Source organism: Salmo salar, chromosome 26 (assembly GCF_965601325.2).
Source record: "Salmo salar chromosome 26, fSalSal1, whole genome shotgun sequence".
Classification (NCBI taxonomy): domain Eukaryota; kingdom Metazoa; phylum Chordata; class Actinopteri; order Salmoniformes; family Salmonidae; genus Salmo; species Salmo salar.
This window is the reverse complement of record NC_138316.1, coordinates 38,762,927-38,777,833: the sequence shown is the minus strand read 5'-3', so window position 1 is coordinate 38,777,833 and position 14,907 is coordinate 38,762,927. Positions and strand designations below refer to the sequence as shown.

Below are 14,907 nucleotides of genomic sequence, written 5' to 3'. Positions count from 1 at the left end.
CAGAATTTGTCAACAGAATTTGTCAAGACGTTTTAATTTTGCCATGTGGTCCCTTATCTTAGCTGTAAGTCAAACTCTACATAAAGTGAAACTAAAATGTCATTTTAGGCATTAATTCTGAATGGTTAGGGATAGGGTAAGGGATAGTTTAGGGTTAAGGTTTGTGAAAGGCTTAAAACAAAAAACAGTATATAACACTAATCTATTTATATGAGAAAAATCTAGTTTTTTTTAAATCACCTTTTTATTTCATTTTATTTACCTTGTCAAATTGAACTAAGATAAAAGGAAAGAGTTGTATGTTAAACATCCAGCTCTTTTCCCCAACCACCACATGACATAAGTACTTAAATGATTCCTTTAAGTCAATGAAAAAAACAACCAAGGGCTGCACCTTTACTTTCAGCTATGAACATAATATAATTGTGTAAAGCGGTGGTTGTCAACTGGTTTTGTTTTGGTATGGAAAACTCACCTGGTTGCCTCAGTCGCGACCCGATATTCATATCGCGGGTGGGAAAAATCCAGTAAAAGGCAACATGGGAAATTATTTCCTGAAAAATATATAAATGCAACATATAAAGTGTTGGTCCCATGTTTCATGAGCTGAGATAAAAGTTACCAGAAATGTTCCTTATGCACAAAAAGCTTATTTCTCTCAAATTTTGTGCACAAATTTGTTCATATGCCTGTTAGTGAGCATTTCTCCTTTTCCAAGATAATCCATCTACCCGACAGGTGTGGCGTATCAAGAGGCTGATTAAACAGCATGATCATTGCACATGTTCACCCTATGCAGGGGGAAATAAAAGGGCACTCTAAAATGTGCAGTTTTGTCACACAACACAATGACACAGATGTCTCAAGTTTTGAGGGAGTGTGCAATTGGCATGCTGACTGCAGGAATGTCCACAAGAGCTGTTGCCAGATAATTGTTACTTTTTCTACCATAAGCCACCTCCGACGTCATTTTAGAGAACTTGGAAACACGTCCAACTTGCCTCACAACCGCAGACCATGTGAAACCACTCAAGCCCAGGACCTCCACATAGGGCTTCTTCACCTGCGGGATTGTCTGACACCAGCCACCCGGAGAGCTGATGAAACTGAGGAGTATTTCTGTCTGTAATAATGCCATTTTGTGGGGAAAAACTCATTCTGATTGGCTGGGCCTAGCTCCTCAGTGGGTGGGCCTGGCTCCCAAGTGGGTGGGCCTATGCCCTCCCAAGCCCACTCATGGCTGGGCCCCTGCTCCTGCCTCTGCCCTTTATATTTTTGTTCAGTACATAATGCTGTATTGATATGTAGCAGTTACAGTACCTTCGGAAAGTATTCAGACCAATTGACTTTGTCCACATTTTGTTACGTTACAGCCTTATTCTAAAATAGATTAAATAAAAACAAATCTTCAGCAATCTCCACACAATATCCCATAATAACAAAGCAAAAACAGTTTTTTTTTAAATTTTTGCAAATGTATTATATAAAAACGGAAATATCACATTTACATAAGTATTCAGGCCCTTTGCAATGAGACTCGAAATTGAGCTCAGGTGCATCCTGTTTCCGTTGATCATCCTTGAGATGTTTCTACAACTTGATTAGAGTCCACCTGTGGTAAATTGAATTCATTGGACATTATTTGGAAAGGCACACACCTGTCTTTATAATGTCCCACAGTTGACAGTGCACGTCAGAGCAAAAACCAAGCCATGAGGTCAAAGGAATTGTCCGTAGAGCGCCGAGACAGGAATGTGTCGGGGTACAGATCTGGGAAATGGTACCCAAACATTTCTGCAGCATTTAAGGTCCCCAAGAACACAGTGGCCTCCATCATTCTTCAATGGAAGAAGTTTGGAACCACCAAGACTTCCTAGAGCTGGCCGCCCGGCCAAACTGAGGAATCTGGGGAGAAGGGCCTTGGTCAGGGAGGTGACCAAGAACCCAATGGTCACTCTGACAGTGCTTTAGAGTTCTTCTGTGGAGATGGGAGAACCTTCCAGAAGGACAACCATCTCTGCAGCACTCCACCTATCAGGCCTTTATGGTAGTGGCCAGATGGAAGCCACGCCTCAGTAAAAGGCACATGACAGCCCACTTGGAGTTTGCCAAAAGGCACCTCAAGACTCTCAGACCATGAGAAACAAGATTCTCTGGTCTGATGAGACCAAGTTTCAAGTCTTTGGCCTGAATGCCAACCGTCAGGTCGGAAGGAAACCTGTCACCATCCCCAAGGTGAAGCATGGTGGTGGCAGCATCATGCTGTGGGGGTAATCAAATGGTTACCCAGACTACCTGCATTGACCATTTTTTGCACTGACTTTATGCCCACACACTGGACTCTACCCACACACTGGACTCTACCCACACACTCACACATGCATACACTGACACCCCAACACGCGCACACATGCATACTGACGCCATACACACATTCACACACACTTTCACACTCACCACATACGCTGCTGCTACTGTCTTATCTATCCTGTTGCCTAGTCACTTTACCCCTACCTATATGTACATAACTACTTCAATTACCTTGTACCCCTGCACATCGACTCGGTACTGCTACTTCCTGTATATAGCCATGCTATATTTACTTGTTATTGTTATTCACTGTGTAATTGTTCCTTGTGTCACTATTTTATTTTGTATCTTTAACTCTGCATTGTTGGAAAATGACCTGTAAATTAGCATTTCACTGTTAGTCTACAACTGTGGCATACAAGGCATGACTTATTTTATTTGAAAGAAACTGACTCTGCATACTGTGCTACAATGTAGATGGGTGAATGGGTAGGCTACTTGTGGAGTGAACTGTACTGACCTCACAGGTCAGGTCTATGCTTAATTTTGACCTTCCAGTTTATAGAATGAAAAGCGGCATGACTGATAAGTGTAGCACTTTTTGAAAGGACTAAGTTAGTGTGTATTGACATCTAGTTCCGCTTGCTAGGATACATTTATTGGACTCTGCCGCCACCTAGTGTGTGACTGGTGCCTTACACAGAAACACGAGAGGCTTCCACGTCATCTTTACTGGCGTGGTGTTTATAAGACATAGACCAGGAAATTGCATTTTTTGTCAACTCACGAAACATGGAAAAGTAGCTAGTTGGAGCTGTGGTGACATTGAAACGCATAATTAAAGGACTATAGAGTCACCAATACGTTTAGAAATGGATGACGATGTTACCATTGAGGACGAAGGTGGACCAGAAATACAGAAGACACCCCTTGGAAACCAGGATTTAAGTTTCCTGCAACAAACTGGTAACTTAAATTGGCTAGCTAATATCAGCTGCACATCTGTCAGTTTTCTGGCTTGTTTACCAAACCTAGCTGGCCTGGCTAGATATCCATCAAAGACTAAAGCTAATAATGCAGCTAGCTAGCTAACGTAATATCAGTGTTGTAGCTATTTTAGCTAGTGTAGGCTAAGATGGTTAGCTACAGTAGCAAAATAACTAGATACAGAGACGCATCATTCATTGACAGGGTTGCCAACTTTTGAAGAAAGCTTGGAGTTAAATTTGCTATGTGAGAACATTTTACTCTTTTAAAGCTTATTTCCTGCAATTCTACGTATTTTGACATGGTTTAGGCCTGTGACCAGGGTAACAAATAACACCGGTCAGGTGTATTCAGGAATCAGGATGCTTAGAAAATGGAATATACACTCAACATTTTACGATTGTGTTACTTTGAGATTTTGGGTGGCTTGAAATGTAGTGTATGCTAATATTTTATTTATTTTAATTTGTTTTGATTGTTTGACACTTCAGACAGTAATGAGATGGGGAGACGGGCAAATGTGAGACAGTGGGGAAGTTGGAAGCAGGGATTGATACCTGTTCTCAGGTGGAAAGTACGGGAGTGTTACCACTACACCAAAACTCTGCACAGGAAATTCTAATGTTGATGGCAGTGGGTAACCAAATCATAGATTGTAGTCTCCTTGTCTATAGACTGCCTTCAAGGTAAGGACACAAACGTTTTCAGTATTTTGTCATTTGGGTGAATTCACTTTAAAATTGGTCTGGAAGAAATTCCTGCTTGCTCACCAGGAGGGTTGGTGGTCCCTGTACTTATGGATAATCAATATTCTCTTTCATCTCGGCAAGGTGAAATGAGGAAACTACTAGTTTTATAATTTTTTAAGTTGCTTTGTTTCCCAAGTGCTGGGTCTTTTGAAAATGTTCTTATTATAACAATACATTTCTCAATCACCCAACCTTCAAGGAAACATCTAATAAATATCTATATAGGTTCTGGCCATCATCTGTCTCTATGTAGACAAAATATGATGGGTTTATGAGTTGAGTCCCCCTAGCATCTCTGCCTAGCATGTACACAATACTAGAATGTGACATTTGTTTGATTCCTGGAGCATTTCATATCAATGCTTTTTTTTTGTATGATCTATTCAAAACTGGCCATGAATGGCTGCAAAAATACATAGCCTCGTACAATTCATTTTCAAAGACTCAAGTAGTCATATCAGATTTTGAATATGTGATTACACTGGCAACATTGGGAAGAAGTGGAATAATAAAATAAGTGTTGGGAATAACAGTTGTGTTATTGCTGACATCGCATTCATCACCCTATATTTTAGCCCAATGTTAAGAATGAGAATTTTTTCCACTGATCAGACTAAATAAAGTAAATAGATAATCAAATCTCCTGAAAACAGGATTACATTAATCTGCCCCTACACCCTAACCAAATACGTGTTCTATTTATTGTTCCCGGGTTCACAATCTGTTAGACACTTTTTTTTTGTTGTATCGTTCCAAAGCAGGTCACCCTACCAAACCTCCCTGCTAAAACATACTGTAGGTCTGTCTGCTGCCTTTTCGTTGTCACAGCCTAACACGGAACCCAAACCTGCTGCGCGCGTGCGCTATCGTGCATACATTTATTTTGTCCCCCTACACCAAACGCGATCACGACACGCAGGTTAAAATATCAAAACAAACTCTGAACCAATGACATTCATTTGGGGACAGGTCGAAAAGCATTAAACATGTATGGCAATTTAGCTAGTTAGCTTGCAGCTTGCTGTTGCTAGCTAATTTGTCCTGGGATATAAACATTGAGTTGTTATTTTACCTGAACTGCACAAGGTCCTCTACTCCGACAAATTAATCCACACACAAAACGGCCAGCCGACTCGTTTCTAGTCACCTCTCCTCCTTCCAGGCTTTTTCATCGTTGAACTTATATGGTGATCGGCATCTAAACTTTCATAGTATTACCACAACTTCCGGCAAAACAGTTCGTCTTTGTGGGTGCAATAATTTGAATAACATCGATTTCTACATTTATTTTGCGAAGCACGCGACGTGTCCGGTCTGGTCAGCATGTAAATGTCAATACTCAGGGCTGGTTCTAGCCTTTTGAGAACCCTAAGCAAGATTTGATTGGGGGGGCCCCCCACATCACGTGAAAACATTTTAGTGGTCCCTCTTTTGATGTTGGAGAATTTTTTGTTGTTGTTGTGTGTTTTAAGTTCATTTCCTGCAATTCTACCCATTTTGCCCAGGGCCGTAGAGCGAATGTTGCCGCTTTAAAGCAAGTTTTCTGCAATCCCACGCTTTGGTATGGAGAGAACTTTGCAATGTTACAACACATTTTATGCAATTCTACTCATTTTGCCATGGGACAGAGAAAAAATGTGCCATTTCACTGCTTATTTCCTGCAATTTCTACCTGTTTTGCCGTGGAGTGGATAAATTTTTTTCCCTGCAATTATACACATTTTGTAATGAATTATGCCATGTTAATGTAATATGAGTGTGCATGACTAACAAAATCAATAGGGGCCCCCTGGAGGTCAGGGCCCCTGGGCACGTGCCCTTCATGCCCGGTCCGTATTCGGCCAGGATTACTACTTGTTTAGATTGGTTGGTAGTTAGCTTAAGCTATCTAAAAATTGTTAGCTGACATGGCTTAAAGAGAAAAGCTACTGATGCACAACCAAATGTCGAAATTGCACCTGATGTATTCTACTGTTCTTACACTCAATAGTAAGTTGAAACCTCAACATAATTTCCCTTCCTGTCCACAGTCGGACCATTGTTGGCAGAATATGGATGGTATCTGTTGTTCATGTGTGTGGGGGTCTACCTGGTGGTCCAGCACCTGAGCAAGAGGAGAGCCAGCCAGGGACAGAGCAGCTCAGCTTCTGGAGCAGTGCAAGGTGAGTGGCCGTAACCAATAGTTTTTTTTATTTAACCAAGGAAGTCACTGAGTTTGACAAGTACATTTAGTCTCTTACGCAGACGCACGCACACACACACGCACCTAGGACATGAGCATTCTTGCTGCAACAATGCCACATATTCTCAAGACAATGACAAGCTTGCTAAAGCAGAAACCAACTGGCACTCACAGGCTAGAGCCAGCTCTCATTCCATCCAGGCGACTGACACATCAGGAACGAAATCTCAGAAGCCATGGAATTAATGGAGTCAGTAATATCATCCAATCTTTTTTTTTTAAATCTGGCAGATCCCAATGCAGTGGTGAGGAGACAAGAGGCACTGGAGGCGTCCAGGAGAAGAATGCAGGAGGAGCTGGATGCCAAGGCGGCCCTCTTCAGGCTGAAACAACAACAGGTATAAGTGACACCTTTCACATGGACGGGCCATACATGGGCCATGGACGGACCATACATGGGCCATGGACGGACCATACATGGGCCATACATGGGCCATGGACGGGCCATACATGGGCCATGGACGGACCATACATGGGCCATGGACGGACCATACATGGGCCATGGACAGACCATACATGGGCCATGGACGGGCCATACATGGGCCATACATGGGCCATGGACGGGCCATACATGGGCCATGGACGGGCCATACATGGGCCATGGACGGGCCATACATGGGCCATGGACGGGCCATACATGGGCCATGGACGGGCCATACATGGGCCATGGACGGGCCATACATGGGCCATGGACGGGCCATGGACGGGCCATACATGGGCCATGGATGGACCATACATGGCCATGGCTTCTTAGCAAAGAGCAATTTCTCAAGCAAGAATTTTGCAAGGACTGTCTGGGAGTGGTCTGAGTTGGGAGGGGAAAACTATCTGTGATTGGCAGAGAGGTTTGGAACTCTTTCTTATTGGCCTATTAACTAATTTAACGCCTGGTGAAGTCACCAGGCAGGCCAAAACTCCGTCCCACCAAAGCAGGTGGAAATTTCAGGCGGCCTTTTCAAACAGCTCTCACACTAAAAGGGCATTATCATCGTTTTCACAGTATTATTCCAACCTCAGTGTGGAAATAAATATGTAAAGCACAGGATAGTCACATTTTTGACTGCACTGGGCCTTTAACACAGATCTAAAACCCCAGGCACCACAAACAAGTTTTCCCGTTGTCCCTGCCAAATCTGATCTTGAAGACTTTTTGGTACTTGTCTTTTGTTTGCCGCGTGATAGCTAGAGGAGGAGAAGAGACAACAGAAAATTGAGATGTATGACAGCATGAAAGAGGGGAGGAGTTACAGAGGAAAAGCAAAGACAGCCCAGGTAAGCTGCCTTCTCTATCATAGGCCTAAGTAACATACATACCATATGCCATTTTGCAAACGCTTTTATCCAAAGTGACTTGCGTGTATACATTTCACATATGTGTGGGCCTGGGAATCGAACACACAACCCTGGCATTGCAAGCGCCATGCTCTACCAACTGATTCATACAGGACCACCATACATATAATGCAAAGTAAATGCACCATTTGATAGACATTATGGCAGAGTCAGGAGTTTTTTTTACGGGCAGGTCACGGGGTCAGAAAAATCTCTTGGCTGTGATAAGTCATGATTAGCACCCAGAGTTTTTCCTGACCATGTCCATCCTGACCATGAAGAAACTTCTGTCTCAGACATATTACATAAGTCGTAGATTTGTTCATGGGTTTCATGTAAGCACTTGTCTGTAAATGAAAATGGCTCATAATTATTATTATTATTATGTAATATTTCAGAACACTGAAGAGGCCAGCACATCGACTACAGTGTTGAAACCAAAGACTGACAAGAAGCCCCTACGGAGCAGTGGTATGTTGACATATTTGATGATGAGAGCAGTATTGTAATTGGGGGCTTCCAGAAGTATGTTTGTAATGGCTGGGAGGGTGTGTAAGCAACACAAAAGGGGGGTTAAGTGTAATTACATTTTTATGATTGTATTTCACCGGTGACCCAATAAAAAAACGATTGTTCACAAAACTAAAACGTTAGACACCGTAATTAAACGGGTTCTGAATCCTACTAGATCCGTTTCTACATCCATGCAATGATGAGCAACTTTCATATTCATGCAAGGCACTAATCTTACTGTAAATAAAAAGCACTGCTATTCTTACTGAAACCTATTCAAAGGTTATACATTTAACATTTCCACCTGCAAATGGTGCCAAACATAAAGTACATACCAGTAGTAACGAAGGAATGAAATCCACAAAAGAAAAACAATTGAACACTGCGCAACGCTGCAAAGTAGCTTTGTACTGCAACTAGTTGGTCTTGCGAGTTGTGTACATCTCTGTATTACGATACAGGAAAACAGATAATATTGCTAATGTTTTGTATTTCAAAAACATTAGCGATACAAAATGTCCATCCTTGCAACTGCTGTTTTTTGGATTATGATCCGGTAAGCAGCAGTACTAAGCTTTTTTGGGGGGGGGATATCCAAACAGTGTCTTTACAAAGAAAATGGCTTAAATGTGATGTTGCTCCTTTAAGGAATAAGTAGTAGGTAGGTGACGCTGGCGTCATCCATCTCCTCTCTGTGCCAGTAACCTACATTCTGCCCTGCTGTGTGTATTTCAGGCTTTAATCCCCTGAGCGGCGAGGGAGGTGGATCCTGTGCGTGGAGACCAGGAAGGAGAGGGCCGTCAGCTGGCGGCGGATGAGGTTAAACGAGGTCAGAGCCACAGGCTCAGGGTCGACATCTCCCCCTTAACCCGGATCTAGGATCAGAATACCCTACCGTCGTTCCTAATCTGAATTACTAGGAGGATGGAAGAAATATCTGACCCTGTATCTGTGGCTAGGTGTGACTTGTGCCTACTCTGAGGTGACCTGTGAACTCTGATCTTTGACCCGTCCGAGTCACACACACAGACCTACTGAAGGAAGCTGCCAGCAATCTTAAAGCCCTCTTAGTTATTGATCTAAATCAATCTGTTATTTGTAACTCTGTGTTTGGGTTTAGGGATTGGTTTCACAACTGTCTGTTTTAGATCATGTTGCCTCAGTAATATTAGCATTGTCAAAAAATACAATGTGTTGCCACATGATAACGATGAATCCTTTCTGTTTTAATGCCTTTGGACAACTTCAAACTAACCAGTGTTGAAAACGATTGTCTTGTTTCCACATTCAAATTTTGGCTTATTGAATCATCTTATTTCAGGACACCTGAGAAGGCCTTCTGAGTATGACAGTTTCTAATGATGCTATTCCTGTAAATGGCATCTGTGCCAGTGGGTTTGGCTGATGACTTTCAGTGTAACTGTGTGTATGTGTGTTTTCTTGTCTTCTTTTGGGGTTGGCATCTGTGTAAACTTTAAAATGTGCGCTGCCTACCAAGGCTTCATGTTGCGAGAGTAGACGCTAGCCAGATGACTTTAGTAGTGCTGTGCATCGTACTGCTTTTTATACAATTACATAAATCAGATGTAACAGTTAGTCATTGTGTTATTTATTGGAATATCAATGATCATCAAGCAATTTTAGTTACTGAGAAATAAACTGACCTGCACCTTTTTATCACAATAAAGATATTATAGATAAGTTGTCTACGTATCTGATATTTGATGGGGAGGCTGACTGTGACGACACACAATAGCTAATGTAATGGTCCAGTGGCGTCATCATACACCTGCCAACTCCATATTGCCCACTAGATGGCGGCATTGTAATGTTAATGAAGCCACAATCATAACGGTATGGTACAGAGTTTCTAAACTGTATTGGGTCAGATCGCACTGATTTCTATGGCTGTCATAGACATTATTGTTGTAGTCTTACTCTTAAATTGATAAGAATTTTATACAATCATTATAAACCTTATGTTAATTTTCTGCACACCATTTACGTTAATTGAGTTATAGAGCATTTTGTGGTTGGCCTAGTCGATTATGATTTCTCAGAAATAGATTTTTCATTTTACTATCAGTGCCGCATATTAACTCGGCTGACGTTTAATTTCAAGGTTCAACAATGCTTGCTCTGTACTTTTTTGCCTGTCTGCATGCATGGTCTTTCACTTTCACCGGCTCGTCACCAGGGCATTATCAGTTTGTGATCAGACTTGCGCGTCAAATACTGGAAGGAAAAAAAGCTGAGACCACTGCGTAATCACACACCCCAGCCAGTCAGAGCGCTCCTACGGAGTAGCCACTAGGTCAAATCACACAGTTAAGCCGCGTTGCTACTAAGCGTTTTCGACATTCTCACAATGGCGAGGTAGTGGAAAGAATGGGTTGGCTACGCGTCTCTGGGCGAAGAAGAAACCATACATTTTGTTGAAGGTCGCAGTTTTTTGTCATGCATTGATAGCGACGGAATGCTTGCTGATTAGAAGGGCCACATGAAGAGAGGAGTGTACGTTCAGGTGGTGGGTTTATGGAGACTGCTACGTATGCAGCAGCCAGCTTACATCGGGACCAATAGCGGGTTGGAGAAGAAAGAAGCTTTCCTACCATGAGAGCGAGTTAACCCCGTTTTTTATGAGGAGGGAGAAACAATTGAACCAATATTGCTTTACAACGACGCTGTGTTGGCAACAGCGAGAATAGGCTACGAGGCAAATCGGAGTTGGGTCAAGTTTTGGGGAATGGCAGGTCGAAGCCGAAGAGCATGGTTTAGTGTTCTGTTGGGGCTGGTTGTCGGGTTCACCCTGGCTTCCAGACTCATATTACCGAAGGCTACGGAGTTGAAGAAATCCGGTCAGAAACGCAAGGCGAACCCAGCCGGTTGCGTGTTGAACGGGGGTCTGAGGAGAGAACACGGTGGGGTGTTATGGCCCCCGCAAGATAACGGATTTTCGGCGACCGAGAAGCCAGTTCCGAGGTCCAAGAATTTCCTTTACGTCGGCGTCATGACTGCCCAGAAGTACCTGAATAACCGCGCCATAGCGGCACATAGGTAAGTTATGTGTAGAAATGGAAGGAATGTTGCTTTTTATTTTTTAAGAAGATACAATTTTCAGCTATTAGTTTTCTGTCCCAGGGTTTCTGTACGCTCAGTTCTGCTCATTCCTCCCCATTCTGAAATTGTCAGCCTACATTTTACATAGGCACTTAAAGAGAAATATTGTTACTAGCTTTCTGCCAAATAGGGTCAACAATGTTGCCTACACTCTTAAGTCTTATGCAAAATTGTTATAAATGTAATCGATAGAAATGTTGCTAGTCGCCATTTAACAGTGTATGAATGCCATGTGTGGCTGTGGCCTGTATTATGATAGTCCTTTTCTTGTGAGCTATTAAACACCTCAACGTTAGGCAGGCCATGTCCTGTAAGCTGTCAAGACAAAACCTTGTTGGATATAATATTATAGATGATATACAGTCACTACAACGTGTCCTAAGTGACATTTAGAAGTCTTTGTTACAGGGTCTATGTTATAACATGCTCTCAACATTCACACCCACATTTACCTAACAAAAATCACACTTCAATAGGCGAACTGTTCTGTTCAGTTTTTCAGGGCTTTGCCAACTCTGAACACATTCACTTCACAATTGAGCTGTATCATTCTGTGGTGATGGTTTTGCCATCAGATGAGCTGTATAGGCTCTTTGGTAGGCTAGTGTTTAATTCGATTGGGTAAGCAATGGCTCCATCCAAGATATTTCCAATTGTGAGGGGTTTCTGTAAGTGTTTTGTTGTAGACTAGCACTGATGCTATTAGGATAGCTCTAAATGTAGAGATGTCTGTTTGGAAAGAGTGAATGTTAATGTTATTAGCCCTGAAATGTCTTTCATCTAGGCCCCACTGAAATGCAGTGAATGTGAAGCTGAAGGTTTTAATGAAATGATGGGTTGGACCTAGAAGACAGCACTGTTGAGTCTGCAGGCTATCCTTTCATGTGTCCAGTCATGTGGAAGATTCAATATAATTCAGGGGAAATGTATTTGCACATCTTCAAAGACATACAAGGATATCTGTATTCAATCAGATTAATTAGAGTCGTTTATTTAGTCTCCCTGGAATGTCCTTTCAATGGACCGATCATGATGAACGTCTAGAGACCTGAGAAGGAGATATCTATCACAGTATTTTACATCCACTCCCATGTCTTTATTTTCAGTGCAGATGGTGGGAAAGCAGGCATACTTTTTACTGTCTCAGTTGTTAGTTAATTACTAGATTCCCTCATTCAAATACAGTTCTTTATCCTAATGAAACATTACTGGTGCACAGTTGGGTATTTAGTGGGCTCAAGTCTGTGTGAACCTCTTGTAAATACAGGTTATAACACATGTTATGCCATGCTATTACATGACGCTCATCTGTCTATTTGACATTTTAGTCATTTATTAGACTATTACAGTAGTGAATATATATATTCATATACACATGTTCATACTGGTCCCCCGTGGGAATCGAACCCACAACCCTGGCGTTGCAAGCGTCATGTTCTACCAACTGAGCCACATGGGACCGTCTATCTATGTCCTTCGTGGGCCCAGACTTGTGTGTGTGTTAGAACTCTGACCCACTCTCCATCCTATAGAGTACCTGACCTCTGCCCGTGTCTCTCTCTGTAGAACGTGGGCTCAGACCATCCCGGGCCATGTGGAGTTCTTCTCCAGCGAGGGTTCGGACACCACCATACCCATCCCCATCGTGGCGCTGCACAACGTGGACGACTCGTACCCACCGCAGAAGAAGTCTTTCATGATGCTCAAGTACATGCACGACCACTACCTGGACCAATATGAGTGGTTCATGCGGGCCGACGATGATGTGTACATCAAGAGCGAGCGCCTGGAGGGCTTCCTGCGCTCGCTCAACAGCAGCGAGGCCCTCTTCCTGGGCCAGACGGGCATGGGCGCCCGCGACGAGCTGGGCAAGCTGGCGCTGGAGCCCGGCGAGAACTTCTGCATGGGTGGCCCCGGCGTGATCATGAGCCGCGAGGTGCTGCGCCGGATGGTTCCCCACATCGGCCAGTGCCTGCAGGAGATGTACACCACGCACGAAGATGTTGAGGTGGGCCGCTGCGTGCGGAGGTTTGCCGGCGTGCAATGCGTCTGGTCCTACGAGGTAAGAGCAAAGATGGTGGCGGTCGTATTGTATACTGCAGTTAGTAGATCTATCACTGCTTTTGAAGGTTTATTTTTAATTGGTGTTATACAAGAGAAGGCTGGGTAGAAAACCATCTGAGATTGAGGATGTAGTCGGTAGAAGTGACCTTCAATGTAGTCCGTCTGAAGTGTACTAAAATGTGAGGAGGGAATCGCCAACAAGACGCCTACCTTGGCTTGAAGTACTCTGTGAAGCGAAAGACATCATGCAGTGGATTTCCCACACACCACAGTAGTGTGTCAAGGGCATAAGTTGATAGTCAGTAGATCTGGCACCTTCAGTAGGCACTCCTTAGACTATCTCCTGGCAGATTTACTATTCAGATCTTATTCACGTGACCATATGATTGCTTGACAGATCAAAGAAAGGGGCCATTCCATTAAATGATGCTGAGACCAGGGCACTAAAGTGCGACCATTTTGGTTCCATATGCCCCTGTAAATATGTTTCTGTGTGACCTGACATTTTATTTTGGGAGCACCAGTGCGTCTAGGAGAAAAATGAGTCAGATAATAATTGCTGTAATGATTAGGGTTTGCTGTTCCCGAGTGACCTACTGTAGAGTAAAACCGAGGACATATTTGTTACTGTCACGGCTGCACCGTTACAACAGAGAAAATGGACTGTTTCAAGCACAAACAGGTAAAAAGTTATGACCCATACTACTGGCGCAATATCTGTTTCTTCCTATCGTGGGATTTGTGGGCTGCATTTTGCATTCATAAACCATGAATGTTTACACCTTTTTCAGTCATTTTACCTCATTATCTAGCTAGCTAACAGCCTGGTTACTTCACCATTCTATCCACTAAACATGTGTTATTATCTAGCTAGCTAACAGCCTGGTTACTTCAGCATTCTATCCACTAAACATGTGTTATTATCTAGCTAGCTAACAGCCTGGTTACTTCAGCATTCTATCCACTAAACATGTGTTATTATCTAGCTAGCTAACAGCCTGGTTACTTCAGCATTCTATCCACTAAACATGTGTCATTATCTAGCTAGCTAACAGCCTGGTTACTTCAGCATTCTATCCACTAAACATGTGTTATTATCTAGCTAGCTAACAGCCTGGTTACTTCAGCATTCTATCCACTAAACATTTGTTATTATCTAGCTAGCTAACAGCCTGGTTACTTCAGCATTCTATCCACTAAACATGTGTTATTATCTAGCTAGCTAACAGCCTGGTTACTTCACCATTCTATCCACTAAACATGTGTTATTATCTAGCTAGCTAACAGCCTGGTTACTTCAGCATTCTATCCACTAAACATGTGTTATTATCTAGCTAGCTAACAGCCTGGTTACTTCAGCATTCTATCCACTAAACATGTGTTATTATCTAGCTAGCTAACAGCCTGGTTACTTCACCATTCTATCCACTAAACATTTGTTATTATCTAGCTAGCTAACAGCCTGGTTACTTCACCATTCTATCCACTAAACATGTGTTATTATCTAGCTAGCTAACAGCCTGGTTACTTCACCATTCTATCCACTAAACATTTGTTATTATCTAGCTAGCTAACAGCCTGGTTACTTCA

General features: G+C 42.7%; 2 protein-coding genes across 2 annotated transcripts in view; both read left to right on the top strand.

Moving 5' to 3' along the window:
• Nucleotides 1-3,144: 3,144 nt before the first annotated feature.
• On the top strand, nt 3,145-9,832 carry selenos (selenoprotein S). The gene is given in 6 exon segments (NM_001140931.1): nt 3,145-3,276; nt 6,077-6,208; nt 6,520-6,626; nt 7,471-7,560; nt 8,019-8,091; nt 8,869-9,832. Coding segments are annotated over 6 exon segments (579 nt in total). The 5' UTR covers nt 3,145-3,182; the 3' UTR covers nt 8,952-9,832.
• A 610-nt stretch (nt 9,833-10,442) lies between these two features.
• The window catches only part of chsy1 (chondroitin sulfate synthase 1), a 96,308-nt gene continuing 91,843 nt past the window's right edge, over nt 10,443-14,907 (top strand). The window contains exons 1-2 of the mRNA XM_045708938.2: nt 10,443-11,190; nt 12,820-13,315. Coding sequence (XP_045564894.1) covers nt 10,880-11,190; nt 12,820-13,315 — 807 coding nt within the window. The 5' untranslated portion in view covers nt 10,443-10,879. The remainder of the gene's footprint in view (nt 11,191-12,819; nt 13,316-14,907) is intronic.